The 17,834-nt window shown below is 39.2% G+C and overlaps 1 protein-coding gene across 1 annotated transcript in view; it reads left to right on the top strand.

The window, feature by feature from the left end:
• LOC126259714 (aquaporin-3-like) overlaps positions 1–11,918 on the top strand; it is a 161,642-nt gene extending 149,724 nt beyond the window's left edge. The window contains exon 4 of the mRNA XM_049956689.1: positions 11,838–11,918. Within this exon, the coding sequence (XP_049812646.1) occupies positions 11,838–11,878 (41 nt within the window). The 3' untranslated portion in view covers positions 11,879–11,918. The remainder of the gene's footprint in view (positions 1–11,837) is intronic.
• Positions 11,919–17,834: the final 5,916 nt, after the last annotated feature.

Raw genomic sequence — 17,834 nt, 5'->3', positions numbered from 1 at the left:
ATTTTCGAATATCAGCTATGCTTCATCACATTTTTATTATGTTTCATCAGAATTGTGTTCCATGTGCTCTAATTACATTAATATTAATATTTAATTTATGGTATTACTATGCATGCTCATGTCTTATGTTCTTTGGGGCCCACAGTACAAAATATGTCTTTTAATGACATGATTATTGTGAATAATAGTCAGCTGCACTGCTCTGTAAATTGTTTTTATTTTATATAATTCACAGTGAGCCCATTTTGGCATATTGCCATTGTCAGGTGCTCTGTAAATACACACGCAATTGATGATCTTAATATGAAGGTCTTTAACTATTATCAGAAAAGCTATAATACAGTGTCAGGTGTTTTTACCTTACATGTAACATCATTACTGTCATGTCCTGTCTTTCTTAGAACCATTACTTTCTCCTAAGTGTACACTGGAGATGTATATCTGATTTTAGTTGGTTTCCATGTATACTAAGTAACACGTATCCATAGTAGCAGTGATAACAACATGAACAGCATAAAAGAAACATGTAACATCAACATAGATCATAGACAATAATAAAATTATTACAAAAAAATTAAAAATGTAAAATAAAAATCTCAAGTAAAATTAAAACATACTTCAGGCAAAAATATAATTACAACCAACCTTGTAAAAATAATTTTAAAAAAACTGAATTTCACACATCACTTATTTTAATGATAACTATGTAAACATGTACGAGGGCGGTTCAGAAAGTAACCTCCGATTGGTCACAGTGCGGGTTGTGGGGGGAGTAGCGACGCCATCTGTGCGTTCACGCACTCAACAGGTCAGTTGGCATCAAGCCGTGGTTGAGTGAACGTCGTACCTGCGCTAGTTTAGTTTTTGTGGCAGTTTGAAATGTGTGCTGCAATAGAAAAGCCCGCCAAATGTGAAGTGCGTGCTGTCATAAGGTTTTTTACAGCCAAAGGATATTCTGCAGCAGCTATTCATCATGAGCTTTGTGCCGTGTACGGACCAAGAGTTATGAGTGAAGGAGTTGTCCGTGAATGGGTACGTTTATTTAAAAGTGGACGAGAAAACGTTCATGATGAAGAGAGGAGTGGTAGACCATCATTGGTGACTGACGAACTCGTTCAGACAGTTGATGCAAAAGTTCATGAAAATCGATGTTTCTCAATGTCGGAGTTGTCTACTGGTTTTCCACAGATTTCTAAGACCCTCTTGTACAAGATAGTGACAGCAAGATGGGTTACCGTAAGTTCTGTGCACGATGGGTGCCCAGAATTCTTACCGACCACCACAAAACTCAAAGAATGGCCTCTGCATTAGACTTTCTGTCACGTTATGAGGACGAAGGAGAACCATTGTTAAACAGAATCGTGACCGGTGACGAAACCTGGATTAAGTACGTGAACCCTGAGACAAAAGAACAATCAAAGATGTGGGCACATTCAAATTCGCCTACCAAACCAAGAAAAGCCTCGCAAGATTTTTCTGCCAGAAAACTGATGGCAACGGTGTTTTGGGATGCCAAAGGGGTGTTGTTGGTTGAATTCATGGAACGTGGTACAACTATTAATCAAGACGTGTACTGTGAAACAATAAAAAAGTTACGACGGGCTATACAGAACAAACGCCGTGGTATGCTGACTTCCGGTATCGTTTTTTTGCACGATAACGCCCGTCCTCACTCTGCTCGCAGAGCAACGGCCCTTCTTGAGTCCTTCAAGTGGGATGTTATCAACCATCCACCTTACAGCCCAGACCTGGCGCCAAGTGATTATCACCTCTTCATGCATTTGAAGAAATGGCTCGGGTCACAGCGGTTTGATGACGACGAAGAGCTCAAAGATGCGGTCACAGGCTGGCTCCAGGCACAAGCGGGTGATTTTTATGCAGAAGGAATTTCAAAGCTTGTGAAGAGATACGATAAGTGCCTCAATTGCTATGGAGACTATGTAGAAAAATAGTGCAAAGATGTAGTTGTAAGATGTATATATTAAAATATTTTTATTTAACTTGGTGTATTTTTTTAAATCAACCGGAGGTTACTTTCTGAACGGCCCTCGTAATATCGCTGGTCCTCTGTCATCCAAACTATCAGGAAAGTGCCATACGTGGAAACCAACTAAAATCAGATATACATCTCCAGTGTACACTTAGTAGAAAGTAATGGTTTTAAAAAAGACAGGACATGACAGCAAGGTAAAAACACCCAATGATGTATCACAGCTTTTTTTATTGTAGTTACAGGCCATTATATTAAGACCATCGTCTACTTATGTATTTACAGATCTCTTGAAGGTGGCAGTATGCCGAAATGGGCTCATCAAGAATGATATAAAATAAAAACAATTTACAGAGCAATGTAGCTCACTATTATTTCTAATAAGCATGCTCAAGTGTTTGTACTACTCCTTATAATCATTACAAGGTAGTTTTAGGTACTTCAGTATAGTCAGAATTGCAGTTTTCTTCAAGAGTCATTCAATTCTGCTACTCCACAAGCCACAAACAAATATGATCAACATAATACACGTTCTGGAAAAAGGTTGACACTTTCTTAAAGGTTTTCCCAAAAAAGAGGGAAAAAATGACTGCAGGAAAATTGCTCACTACACTATGCTGTGGCGTACCAAGAGATCCATTCTCATGACCCACAGCCACATCAGAAACCAATGCTTATGCTTCTTCCAACTGTTCCTGGAGCTGAAAATTCATAAGGGAAAGTGCCATTATCTGATCCTTTAAGGCTCTGCAAGGATCCACACTATAAGCTTCTACTCCACCCTCCAACTGCAAGCACATGGTAGGCATTTTTTCAATAAAAATAGACACCAGACTTATGACTAAATAAAGTGTTTCAAAACAAAACAAAGATCTGCACTGTTCTGGAATACCGCAGTTGAGAAGGAAGATAGCTCTCTTCTTTGGTGGCCATGGTGTTCTCAATATCCTCCACTGGCATATTGTAGGCTGCAATGCATTGCTGTGGTGACACTTACACTGGATGCAAAAGGTAGAGACAGTGGCATGACTTGACAGTGATGGCAAAGAATCCAAGCCCTCATGGTTGTGATGATGGCACAGCAGTGACAGCAGTGGGGCAAAAGCAGCCCAGCAGTGAATCCAGGATCCTCAGTATGGTGACAGCAAAACTCACACCCATGTGCTGAGTGACATGTCCAGAATGAGATGGTTGCACTTCAGCAAAGGCTGCATACTAACAGTGGCGTGCAAACTCATTGGCCTCATGCATGCTAGCTACAGGTGTCTGGCAGGTGCCAGGCTTTCTCACTTATCAGCAGGTGCCAACAGTGGACTGTGCCAGACAGGTAGGTATGGATCTCCACACTGGCAGCTGACAAAGAACTGCCACCAGTTGGACAGTGCTCTGGCCTGCTTCACTCTTAAGCCACATTTGTATTCAAATCACAACATTTTGCCATGTGGACTCCCTTATGGACTGAAAGTTGGGAGAGCCCAACTTCTGACACCAGACTGTAACTGATGTCATGTGTGTGGGTCAGTATTTGTGGGCACCAAGACATGTTCATAAGAGGAAAAATGGGTTTAAGAGGTATAGTCAGTATGTATTCTGAAATCACGGGTTAGAATCATAAAATTAAAGGAAGATATGAAGGAGTTATATATTCTTTTTAGAGACACCAAACTGCAGTATTTCCAATCTAAATACAAAGCCTATAGAAAAACATACAGGGAAGCACTTAAGACATTAAAAGCACAGATGTATGCTGAACAGATGAGGCAATCTAGTAATGTTACCAAAACAGTGTAGAGTACAGTAAGGAAAGAGGAGGGAGTGACAATGCGGTGTAGAATAACATAATAAGTGACAATGAAAAATTTCTGAGTGACCAAAAGGAAGTGAGAGATTCAAAGACCAGTTTAGTAAGATGAATACGGAGGATGTGATTGACCCGCCACAGGTGCTAAATCCCAGTAATGGCAGTAATTCATTCTTCCTGAGGTTTTTTGCAGAATTGGAAATCCTGAAAGCCATTTAAAGTTAAAAGCAAATACATCCAGTGGCTGGGATGACATCTCAGTGAAATTTCTGAAAGAATGTAGTAATGAATTAATAAAGCCACTGCAACATTTAATAAACAGCTCTGTCAGATAGGTGTCATTTTGTAACCTGTTAAGTCATTGAAATAAGACTGGAGCATAAAAAGAGAATAACTACAGATATACAAAATTATAGGCCTATTTCATTGACATTAATACTTAGTGAGCTATTGGAAAGGCTACTTCTTGATCAACTTGAATCATTTTTTCTGTAAGTACAATCTATTAAAAAACTGTCAGCATGGTTTTAGGAAGGGTCAGTCTACAATAACAGCTGTAGCTACATTTTTGCAAGTGGTATTGAATAAACTGGATGATGGAAACAAACTTATTGGCACCTTTTTAGACCTATCCAGGGTTTTGGACTCTGTAAATCATTCTGTTCTTCTACATAAATTAGAAACTTATGGAGTCAGGGGACTAACAGTAGATCTGTTAAGATCCCACCATGCTGACAGGTGACAACTTGTTAAGTTGTGTTATACAACTGTGAGACATACACAAACAGTAAAACCATTTTATAGAATTATTAACTGTGGAATCGCTCAGGGAAGCACTATCAGCCCTTTTTTTGTTTATTGTGTACAACAATGATATAATAATTCCACAACATTCAAACCTAGTAAATTATGCTAATGATGCACCCTTCATAAGTTGGGGCTCTACGAAACAGTTAGCAGTGCAAAATAATGCAGAGAACATTAGCCTCATCAATATCACTAAAAACAAATTGGCACTAAATATGGACAAGATAATTCTGATGGAGATTCTGCTAAGTTATAAATTAGACAAGTGGATACAGAACCGGAGCTATCAGATGAAACAATTGATAAACATAAATTCCTGGGTACTATAGTAGACAAACATCTTACATGGAAGGAGCACATCAGCTACACATGTAAAAAAAATCTGCTGTAACACCTACCTGCTAAAATGCCTTCTAGCATAATAGTGCAATCTGTTATAAGACAAATCTATTTTGGAATTATACACTCCTCCCTGCAATATGGTATTGAGATTGGGGTGGAGCACCAACGGTATAGATGGATAGGGCTTTTAGAGCACAGAAAAGAGCAATTAGAATAATAGCTAATATTAGTAAGTGTCAGTCCTGTAGAGAATATTTCATTAAGTATAGCATACTAACAGTGTATTCATTGTATGTTCTCATACTAGAGTGCTTGTAAAAGAAAATATGGAGTATAGGAAAATCAATAGTGAAATCCATAATTATAATACAAGAAAAAGAGAGGATTACCACATAAAATTTAATAATAAAAGAGCAACAGACCATAGTTCATTTTCTGCTGGAAGACATTTTTATAACAGATTGCCAAATAATATAAAATTGTTAAAAGGAAACATATTTAAGACAAAATTAAAGCAACTGTTTATTGATAAATGTTTGTACTCCATCAAAAATTTCTAATGTTATTGTGTATAATTTATCTTTACTTTTAAACGTTTTTTAATGTTCTTGTGTATGTAAACTGACTATGTCCATGACAGATAAGTTATTATGGACAAATAAACCAATTATTATTATTATTATTATTGGCACACACTAGGGTCAGCGTACCAGCTACCAGTCACTCAGAAGAGTCATAGTGACTTCTGTTGGGGATGGACAAGAATCAAAAAGCCAGTAGAAAAGGTCAAGGAATGAGAAACCTTAGAGCTGAGAGTAGAGATAGAGAGGTGCTTCTCAACAGCTGCTTCTGGCCATGTCTCTGACTGGCATGTGATTTCTGTCCCACACATCCCATTGGGTAGTTATATGTGATGCAGAAAAATTCTGCCTGTCAGCATCTGCCTGTTGCTGAAGTGGTGCTTCAGGTTGAGTACTGGCAGTGAGAGTTGAAATGGAAAAAAATTTGAGTGAATAATAATCAAGCATTAATAATAATAATAATAATAAAATATTCCCAATAGCCCCTGAGTGGCGGTGGCCTGCAAACTGTTCTGTTAGTTACACATCTGTCCATGCTTGGCCAAGAATACTTTTAAACCTGACATACAGGTGCTTTATATGCTCCTGCTCAAAGAAAAATGTTCCTCCTTGAGGCATGACACTACTGTCTCTTTATCTAGTTTACTGAAGATGTAACTCTTTCAACTGGTTTCAGTGTCCCCTTTGTGTTTTTGTAAACATTGTTACTACAAGCATTTAATGATGCTGGTACCAGTTTCTATGAAAATGTCTTGAAACAGGTCAGGTCTATTTATTGCCACTAGATCTAACATATTGCTGTCATAACTCATCACCTGAACTATCTGTTCTAAGTAGCTTTCAAAGAAGGCTAGTGCACTTCACAAAATGAAAACAACATAGTATCCTCTGACTACAGTGTCAGTCTCAAATGGAATTGGTCAATTTGAACACACATCTGAGCATAACACTTCCAGGGATATGAAATGGAGTGATCACATAAGGTTGAGTCATAAGTAAAGCAGATGGTAGACTTCAGTTCATTGATAGAAAACTAGGGAAATTCAGTCAGTCAACAAAGGAGATGGCTTGCAAATAACTTGTGTAACCTATCCCAGAGTATTTTCCAAGTGTGTGTGAGAACTTTTGTCGAATAGAACTAATAGTGGATACTGAACATATACAAAGAAGGATTGTACAAATGGTTACAGGTTTGTTTGAATCACTGTATTATTATAAGTACTCTGTGCTGTGCACTTCAGTGTTTTGCAAAGTGTGTGTGAAGCTGTAGATATGTAATACAATGAATATGCGACTTTCCAGAATGAGACTCTCACTCTGCAATGGAGTGTGCGCTGATATGAAACTTCCTGGCATATTAAAACGGTTTGCCAGATCGAGACTTGAATTCAGGACCTTTACCTTTCGCAGGCAAGTGCTCTACCACCTGAGCTACCCAAGCACAACTCACATCCCATCCTTACAGCTTTACTTCTGCCAGTACCTCGTCTTCTACCTTCCAAACTTTACAGAAGCTCTCCTGCGAACCTTGCATAACTAGCACACCTGCAAGGTTCGCAAAAGAGCTTCTGTAAAGTTTGTAAGGTAGGAGACAAGGTACTGACATAATTAAAGCTGTGATGATGGGGCATGAGTCGTGCTTGGGTAGCTCAGATGGTAGAGCACTTGACTGTGAAAGGCAAAGGTCCCGAGTTTGAGTCTTGGTCTGGCAAACAGTTTTAATCTGCCATGAAGTTTCAATATGTGAATTATTTGGATATCTACAGTTTCTGGCTTTGAAGCTTCTCTCAGATGAATTACTACACAAACTCAGAGTTGCTAAAATTGTTTTCTTGACTATGTAGATTTTAAATATTTTTTTTTAAATTTTCATTTAGTTTTAGAGAAGTAACAGTGTAATTTAATTTTTGCTGTGCAGTTATTAGTGGCCCTAATTTTGTACATCATATGCATAGAAATATTGTGCAGCTCACAGTGTTACACTGCATGTTCTGTATTCATATCTGCTTTCTTGGCACACATTCTGTTTCAAGCAGACTGCATGTCTATGCACTGGTGCACCTTTTTTTTTAGTGTTTTCCCCCAGAAATGTTTGAAAAATGCCTCCCAGTAAATCACAGTTCATTCTCATCATCAGATTATATTCCTCTGCTAGTCCTACAGTTGTGGTCTGTTGCCCGTACCCCTACTAGAAGTATCAGTGTGGTGTTCCCATGGTTATAAAGGGAGAGGAACAGGTCTGGGTCAAAATATGAATCATTAGTATAAAAAGTGTGTCCCCATCACAGAGATGACTGCACAGTTGTCGCCAGTTTGTTGCCTTTTCCCTATTGTTGTGCCTCTACAATGGAACCCAGAGCATATTAATTTTGACTGTCATGCAGCACAAATATTTATATTCCAAACCCACTGTATTAGGACTGAATACACTGATGAAAGATAATTGTATCTTTCAACTACAATAGGCATTTGTCAGTACTAAGCTTTTGATATTCATGAAATGGGATATGGAATGTTATATGAACTTAGTCAAGAATATTTCTGATTTTGAGTAACACCTCTCCTTCGGTACTACAGGGTGTTACAAAAAGGTACGGCCAAACTTTCAGGAAACATTCCTCACACACAAATAAAGAAAAGATGTTATGTGGACATGTGTCTGGAAACACTTAATTTCCATGTTAGAGCTCATTTTAGTTTCGTCAGTATGTACTGTACTTCCTTGATTCACCACCAGTTGGCCCCATTGAAGGAAGGTAATGTTGACTTTGGTGCTTGTGTTGACATGCGACTCATTGCTCTACAGTACTAGCATCAAGCACATCAGTATGTAGCATCAACAGGTTAGTGTTCATCACGAACGTGGTTTTGCAGTCAGTGCAGTGTTTACAAATGCGGAGTTGGCAGATGCCCATTTGATGTATGGATTAACATGGGGCAATAGCCGTGGCACGGTACGTTTGTATCGAGACAGATTTCCAGAATGAAGGTGTCCCAACAGGAAGACGTTCGAAGCAATTGATTGGCGTCTTAGGGAGCACAGAACATTCCAGCCTATTACTCGCAACTGGAGAAGACCTAGAACGACGAGGACACCTGCAATGGATGAGGCAATTCTACGTGCAGTTGACGATAACCCTAATGTCAGCGTCAGAGAAGTTGCTGCTGTACAAGGTAATGTTGACCACGTCACTGTATGGAGAGTGCTACGGGAGAACCAGTTGTTTCCGTACCATGTACAGCGTGTGCAGGCACTATCAGCAGCTGATTGGCCTCCACGGGTACACTTCTGCGAATAGTTCATCCAACAATGTGTCAATCCTCATTTCAGTGCAAATGTTCTCTTTACGGATGAGGCTTCATTCCAACGTGATCAAATTATAAATTTTCACAATCAACATGTGTGGGCTGACAAGAATCCACACACAATTGTGCAATCACGTCATCAACACAGATTTTCTGTGAATGTTTGGGCAGGCATTGTTGGTGATGTCTTGATTGGGCCCCATGTTCTTCCACCTACGCTCAATGGAGCACATTATCATGATTTCATACGGGATACTCTACCTGTGCTGCTAGAGCATGTGCCTTTACAAGTACGACACAACATGTGGTTCATGCATGATGGAGCTCCTGCACATTTCAGTCGAAGTGTTCATATGCTTCTCAACAACAGATTCAGTGACTGATGCATTGGTAGAGGCGGACCAATTCCATGGCCTCCACGCTCTCCTGACCTCAACCCTCTTGTCTTTCATTTATGGGGGCATTTGAAAGCTCTTGTCTACGCAACCCCGGTACCAAATGTAGAGACTCTTCGTGCTCGTATTGTGAACAGCTGTGATACAATACGCCATTCTCCAGGGCTGCATCAGCGCATCAGGGATTCTATGCGACGGAGGGTGGATGCATGTATCCTCACTAACAGAGGACATTTTGTACATTTCCTGTAACAAAGTGTTTGAAGTCACGCTGGTATATTCTGTTGCTGTGTGTTTCCATTCCATGATTAATGTGATTTGAAGAGAAGTAATAAAATGAGCTCTAACATGGAAAGTAAACGTTTCCGGACACATGTCCACATAACATATTTTCTTTCTTTGTGTGTGAGGAATGTTTCCTGAAAGTTTGGCCATACCTTTTTGTAACACCCTGTATAAAATTTGTCACTAAAGTGAAGCATTCTGAGAAAACAGTGTTTGGATGTAATTTCACTGAAAACTAAAGTGTTAAAGGCTATATCTCTGGACTGGTCATCACTAATTTTCATCTTTTTAATGTAAGTTAAAAGCAGACAAATAGCAATAAAGAAATATAGTTCCTCAAATAGCATTTCTTTCTATGTTGACAACTGAGAATGAACTGTTCCTGGTTCTTGGTATATAACAAAATACATTAGCTTTCACTGTGACATATTTCATCAGATCTTATGTCACGAGTATTTGTAAAAATGAAGGCATTCTTGAATCTTGGTAGATCCACACTCCTGTTGTGTAGCTGAATCATTAAAAACATGCCCAAATTGTTGAAAATATCTTTTCGTTTGTCAAACATGTTGTCAAAGTGTATTATTTTCCCAAATATTTCACTGTCACTTTCAGACACTTAAGGGAGGAAGATTAGTGTTTAGTGTCCAGTCAATGATGAAGTCATTAGAGACAGAGCAGAAACTTTAGATTCTGAAGTATTTTCTTGTCATGTAGAAACAAATGGATGTGTTGGAGGGGTGATGCGCGCAGCCCATTTCTGTTGTTCTGATGCTCTGTTGAAGAGTCATCACCATCATTGCAATAGAACAGCTCATTTTCAAAGTGTAACAATGAAAATAATCAATTCTTGATGATATAATGTAAATGGATAGATAAAAAATCTACTCACCAAGTGGCAGCAGGGGAACACACAGTCACAAAAGGATTTAACGTTTACAAGTTTTTGGAGCCAGTGACTCCTTCTTCTGGCAGAATAGTTGAAGGGGAAGGAAGATGGGTGAAGGAAAAGGACAGGAGAGGTTTAGGGAATGGGGAACAGTTCAGATAAGTCACCCTGGGTTAGGGGAGATTTACTGGACGGGATGAGAAAGAAAGACTGATTGTCGGGGACTGTACCAAAAGGAGTGGGAATTTGCAAGACTTGTTTCTCTGTATAATCACAGCAGCATGATATTTTCTTAACAAAATGGTGTTTAACACAATTGCCAGTATCTAAACATAAAGATAAGCATCACAAGACCACAGCAGTTAATGCATTCAAGGAATCCAACTCAGCAGGCTTAACTCAGAAAAGGTATTCAGTCTACAACTATGGCTCTGTATGCTAAACGTGTCCAATGTACACATGAATTTTAACAATGCTGGAGTACATGAGAGCCAGCAAGACACTGTATATCAACACATTTGGGCCACGTTTCGAGATGTCAAAGGATTGTAGTTCTGGTTTCTTCAATTTTGTAAATTTTCAAACCCATATATTGGGGAGGTGGGGGGTGGGGTGAAGGAATCTGGGAATATAATTTTAATTGGTAAACAGGAAGTAGAAACAAAGCTCCATTTTGTCTATAGTGTGAACAAGAAAATTAATCTTATTTGAATAATTATTTAAATATAAAGATTTCTTGGATGTGTATGAAGGAGACTGATTAAAGTTCCAGGATTTGGATGATTTGATGATTTCTTCTGGAGGTTCTGTATGCACAATACATTAACAAGCTATCCCAAAATCTATGCCCTCCTATATTACTCATATAAAACAGCTGTTGTATGCTGCTTTACACATGTATGTGCCATTGTTACTATGTGATGTTTGCATTTCAAATGGAAGGTTGCATAATTTCACTACTAGCTACTGAAGATGAGCAGTATTACAGTTAAACTTCTTACTTGAATTCACCCTTAGAAATTTAAGTGTTCAGCTCTTCCATATTTTGTAATTTAAGCGTCATTTGATGTCATATGGATTTTTTTTATTTCATTTGGATTCTTTAGATGTTAACAGTCAAATAATTTAAGTTTCTTAGCAAAAGAGAATACCACTTGTGTTTAACATGATTAAATCACTAGAACAGGGTCTACTCTGATATAGATTAAATAGCTGTTTGTTACATTCAATTAGTAGACTGAAAATCTACATGGTCACACAGATCTATATCACAGTACATTGAATACCTTTGTATAATAACAAAAAGGGCATGTTTACAGTCATAATTGCTTCTTGTTACATAGCTTATAGGAAGCTTCCTTTTTTTAAATCTAAATAATAACATAATCTGTAGACATAGTGGCTAATAAGATATGCTTTTAATTTTTGTTTTAATTTGTAGGAATTCTCATGCTCTTGCTTTGTCATATGAGAGCTTATTGATGACCTTTGCCCAAGAATATAGAACCCAAGTCAGAACATGGGATAAAAAGAGGTAAAATCCACATGAAAATTATTTTTGTGTCTTGTATTTTGGTTGTGTGAATCACAATTCATCTGGAACTGTTTTTTATTATTAGTAAAAAATACTGTTAGGATGCACATGTCAGTGTTACAATTCCAAGACCTTTAATTTATGTCTATTTGTTTATCCGTATTCAAAAATTTGCATGGAATTCATGTTATAATTTTATCTACATGGTGTAACTGCATCATAGGCCATGTGAGAATTCAGACAATGTGTGTGTTCCAAATAACCTACACATCTGCCTTATTGTAGTCATCAAACAGCAAACTAGACGAAATCTTAAATCTTGATTCACCCAATGTCTACTAAATCAGTATTCCGGCAACTAAGAGTTAAAATTGGACTTTATATTAGATGTTGAATGTACATCAGACTAGAGATTAGTCATTGGCATGTGTCGGATTCCATGTAGACTGGCATTATTGTAGTACATTATGTTCTCATTGTTGCTATTCCTTGGAGCCTCATATGGTGCAGCGGTCTCTTTGCTACACCTGTAATCCCATCAGGCACATTGCTAAAGTTCTCCTGACCACACAGAGTCCATAAGGAATACCCCAGGCAAATAAATAAAACAGACACAACAGAATGTGCTCTGTAACAAATCTTCAAACATAAGAAAGATAGAACTAACTCTCAGAATGATCTTTCTACTCATCTGCCTTAGTATATAGCTGTTAGAATATCATGTAAAAAAAAAAAAAAAAAAAAACTGGAAGTTGGGATAGTCATGACTGTTTTTTTTTTTATTTTTTTTTCATTCAGTTTGAGATACTTTGTTATTGCTGTTTTCTCAAATAATGACATTATTAGAGAACCGGTGCTCTTAGTTATACAGTATGTTGATGCTATACAACAGGACATTTAAATTGTGGCTGGTTGCTGCCAGGTGCTATCAACATTCTGTACCTCATTTCACACGAGATCAGAATAAGTTATAAGGGTCTACAACTGATGGATTGTGGATCACTGCTTGATAAATTTAGAGAACTGTGGGAATTCCTAAGGCGCCAAATAATCAGTTTACTTGTAATAATAATGATTTATTTGATGAACTGCAGATAACTTGTATTTACTTCTCAATAATCACAAGAAAATGTCACACGTAGCAACTACATATCAACAAAAAAATAAAAGATATTAGTGCAGACTGGCCATCAAAAAGGAAAGAGCAACATACTGAAAAAAAAGTAAAAAGAAATATGTTGAGACATGTGAATTGAAACCCTCAACATTCCTCCTCAATTCGAACAACTCTGAATCCATGCTGACAACATTTAAATGCCCTTGCAACATCTCAAATTGTTCATTGGGTAATGTCTTCGTCAACAAGTCAGCCAGTTGTTCCTTCACATTTATATAACTTACATCAATAATTCCTTTGGTCACATAGTCTCTTGACAAAATTATATTCAATATTTTGTGTTTCATCCTTCGATGATCCCATTTCTCAAGCAAATGAATACAAGATTGGTTGTCTTCAAGAATTCATACAGGATAGTTGACCTTGAGGCCCACATCAGTCACCAGTTGAATTAGCCACATAAGTGCAGCTACTACCATGGTGAACGCTACATATTCAGCTTCTGTTGAAGAAAAGGACACACAGCTTTGATGTTTTACTGTCCAAGAAACAGTATTTCCATGTAATTGCAAAAGGAATCCTGGCGTAGACTTCTTATCTTCTGCATTGCCAAAATCTTCATCTGCTTAACATACAACCAACTCACCTCCTGCTCTTCCAAAGTGCAAACCAAGATTCAGTGTTCCTTAAATGTATCTTAGTACTCTTTTAAGCCCCTTCCAATGGCTGTCCTTTGATTACTTTACTGCTATGCTCAGGTCTGGTCTTGTAAGCATGGCATACATCAAACAAACTATCAACCAACAGAATGGTTTAGATTCACATATGTAACCTTGATCATTATTCACCTGTGATCTGGTTTCTGTTGTGGTTTTGTTCGCTGTTGCTGTCTTAACTGGGCTACACTTATTCATGTCAAAATGTTCCAATTCTTTTCAGAAGTATGTAGGTTGTCTTCTAATCATTCTGTAATCTGACTTTTTTAAATCAGTACCAAGAAATGATTTACGTTTCTCCATATCTCACATTAAAAATATTTTTTCCAAGGCTCTTTTAATCTCATCACAATTACTTGCAGCAATTATAATATCATCTATGTATATTAAAAGATACTCTCTACTGTCTCCAAAATTAATGACATATAAACACCTGTCAATGTTTGCCTGTTTAATTTCAATACTTTTGACAAAAGTGTCAAATGTTGCCTTCCATGTACAAGGAGCCTGTTTCAGTCTAAACAAGGCCTGTTTTAATTTGAAGATTTGATTCTTTTGACCTGTGACACATTAAGATATCTTCTTATAGCCTCCTATGCAGAAAGGTTTTTTGACATCCATTTGTCATGTAAATAGGTTCTCTTCAATGATGATGGACACTAGGGTTCTCAATACAGCCAAATGTGCAAGAGGAACATATGTTCCATCATAATCATAACTCTTCCTCTGACCACAGACCTTGACTACAAGCCATGTCTTATATCTTTTAAAATCTCCATCTTGATTTCATATACCTAATTTTTAAGACCCATTTGCTATCAATTGGTATCTTCTCTGGGTAGCACTCAGTCAACTCCCGTATCTCAATGATTTTATTTCTTCATTGATCGCTTTCCTTGATTAATGTTCATCATGTCTCCCTTATATGTCTTCATAGCATTCAGGAACACCATCAACAAATGATTCAGCATGCGAGGCCAGTACTGCATAATCATCAAATCATGCAGGCATCCTTCATTCCTTGTTACTTCATCGAAGTGTTTGTACCTTTTCAGGAGTCTTGACTAGTCCTCTCAAATCTCCCATCTTATTTTCTTCTTTCTTGTTTTCATCTGTCTTGTATTCTTTTGTTCCATTTTTAACTGTTTTGTATTCTTCTGTTCTTTTTTTGCCATTCTCCCGAAAGCTACTGTTCACTAGTTGCCCCATCGAAAGTGAATTTTGTTTCAGCAAAAATTGTGTCCTAGTGGCGGCAGCACCGTCCAACGCACGAAGGGCTGCACTACGGCACTGCCGACACAAGTAGGGGCAGCTGTACCGTTACGCAGAATTTCGGCAACGGTGCGTGGCACACCGGACCGCACGGGAACAAAGCAGGGACCAGTGCGAGCTAGTCGACGCGACGCGACACATGTCTCCCAGTTCTTCTGCCGCGGACCACATGCGTCGAGTCAACGTGACTCCGCCGTAAATGTGTACGCGCGGTCGTAAACGCAGTCGCCGTTAAATTGTCTTTCGCTTCTTCGCGGACGTTACGGCGCCTCCGGTCGCGCCAAGAGCAGAACATTCAGTGACGTGGCCTTTTGTCTCGCTCGGTCCACGCGGTCGCGCCACGGCTCGTCACCGGAGTGTATACCCTCCGGGATCGGTGACCGAGCCGTGCCGCCAGTGCAACGCGCCTGTATAGACGGACATTAGTGAAGTATATTATTTGTCATTTTGTAACGGTAGGAAAAATAAATGTGTCCTGTCCAGAAACCGCTTTAGTCGTTTATTGCCACAAAGCCTCTCCCATGAGCATAGTGCGTGGGCGTGGCGATAAATGCCGGTTCACTGCACATGAGCGACTGTAAGCGGAGATACAACACGATCCCGCTTCATCCTTTCTTGAAATTACCTTCTTCAACTCTGACCACCAACATTGGTATCCATGTGGACAATAACCTATAAAAATACATCTAAGTGAATGAGAATCAAATTTTTGAACTACAAATTCCTTTGAAATTTTTAAAAAGGCAATACAAGCAAAAAGCTTCTTCTTCTCCAAGTTGGGTTTTCTCCCATATCACAGATCTGCTGGTACTTTTCCCTCCAGCACTATAGTTGGACTTCTATTTTTAATATAAACAGCAGCCATCATTGCTTCTGTACAGAAACTCTTGTCAAGTTTTGATTTGATAAGTATGCAACATGCTTTATCCAAATTAGTCATATTTAGGCATTCAGAAACTCCATTCTACTGCAGGCATATCACACTGTGAATTCAAACTGAAAGTCCAAGTCTTCACAGAAAATCTTCAGCTCATTACATATATTCTATTGCCCGTTATCACAATGAAGAAGATGTATTTTTCTAATTAAAATGAGCTGTAGACATTGCTTCAAAATTTTTGAAAAATTTTGGCACTTGTGGCTTTGCATCTAGAGAATATACACAAGGAAAATGAGCAAAATCGTCAATAGATGTTAAAACATATCTTTTATTATCATATTAGTTTGGAGTAATTGGTCCAATTAGATCACTATAAATAAGTTCTAATTGTCTGGTTGTTTTGTCTTCTTGTTTTGTGGGGATGCGATGTCTGTTTCCCTGCAATACATGTATTACCAAAATCCTAACCTGACTTGTTAGATCTGAAGTTCATTCTGTTAACTTGCAATCCTAATTCAGATGAGCCAATCTTTTGTGCGATAGTTCAGTCATCTCTGTTGGTGAAGCTACATGACACTAAATAAAATTTAGTGTGTACATGTCTTTTCTCATTCCTTTGTGCAATGGAAAGACTCACATTGTTTCTTTGAATAATACCTTTACAGGTCTCAAAAACTACTTGCAGACCTGGTGATTCTAGTTTATACACTGGTACCGGTAGCAGGTTATAGCTGAGGTGAAACTGACAAAATATTTGTAATCAAAATTGGAGTTCCCTTGCCATTTACGCAACTTATACCTACAATTTCACTAACACACTTAGCATATAGAAATGTTCCAGACCTTGCAACATTGATTTTAATTGGCCCTGGCAACATTTTCACATTTTTCAATTTTATGTTACTACACTCCTGGAAATTGAAATAAGAACACCGTGAATTCATTGTCCCAGGAAGGGGAAACTTTATTGACACATTCCTGGGGTCAGATACATCACATGATCACACTGACAGAACCACAGGCACATAGACACAGGCAACAGAGCATGCACAATGTCGGCACTAGTACAGTCTATATCCACCTTTCGCAGCAATGCAGGCTGCTATTCTCCTATGGAGACGATCGTAGAGATGCTGGATGTAGTCCTGTGGAATGGCTTGCCATGCCATTTCCACCTGGCACCTCAGTTGGACCAGCGTTCGTGCTGGACGTGCAGACCGCGTGAGACGACGCTTCATCCAGTCCCAAACATGCTCAATGGGGGACAGATCCGGAGATCTTGCTGGCCAGGGTAGTTGACTTACACCTTCTAGAGCACGTTGGGTGGCACGGGATACATGCGGACGTGCATTGTCCTGTTGGAACAGCAAGTTCCCTTGCCGGTCTAGGAATGGTAGAACGATGGGTTCGATGACGGTTTGGATGTACCGTGCACTATTCAGTGTCCCCTCGACGATCACCAGTGGTGTACGGCCAGTGTAGGAGATCGCTCCCCACACCATGATGCCGGGTGTTGGCCCTGTGTGCCTCGGTCGTATGCAGTCCTGATTGTGGCACTCACCTGCACGGCGCCAAACACGCATACGACCATCATTGGCACCAAGGCAGAAGCGACTCTCATCGCTGAAGACGACATGTCTCCATTCGTCCCTCCATTCACGCCTGGCGCGACACCACTGGAGGCGGGCTGCACGATGTTGGGGCGTGAGCGGAAGACGGCCTAACGGTGTGCGGGACCGTAGCGCAGCTTCATGGAGACGGTATGAATGGTCCTCGCCGATACCCCAGGAGCAACAGTGTCCCTAATTTGCTGGGAAGTGGCGGTGCGGTCCCCTACGGCACTGCGTAGGATCCTACGGTCTTGGCGTGCATCCGTGCGTCGCTGCGGTCCGGTCCCAGGTCGACGGGCACGTGCACCT

The sequence above is a fragment of the Schistocerca nitens genome, chromosome 5 (genome assembly GCF_023898315.1).
Source record: "Schistocerca nitens isolate TAMUIC-IGC-003100 chromosome 5, iqSchNite1.1, whole genome shotgun sequence".
Taxonomy (NCBI): domain Eukaryota; kingdom Metazoa; phylum Arthropoda; class Insecta; order Orthoptera; family Acrididae; genus Schistocerca; species Schistocerca nitens.
The sequence above is the reverse complement of the archived record's forward strand: the minus strand, read 5'-3'. Positions and strand labels throughout refer to the sequence as shown.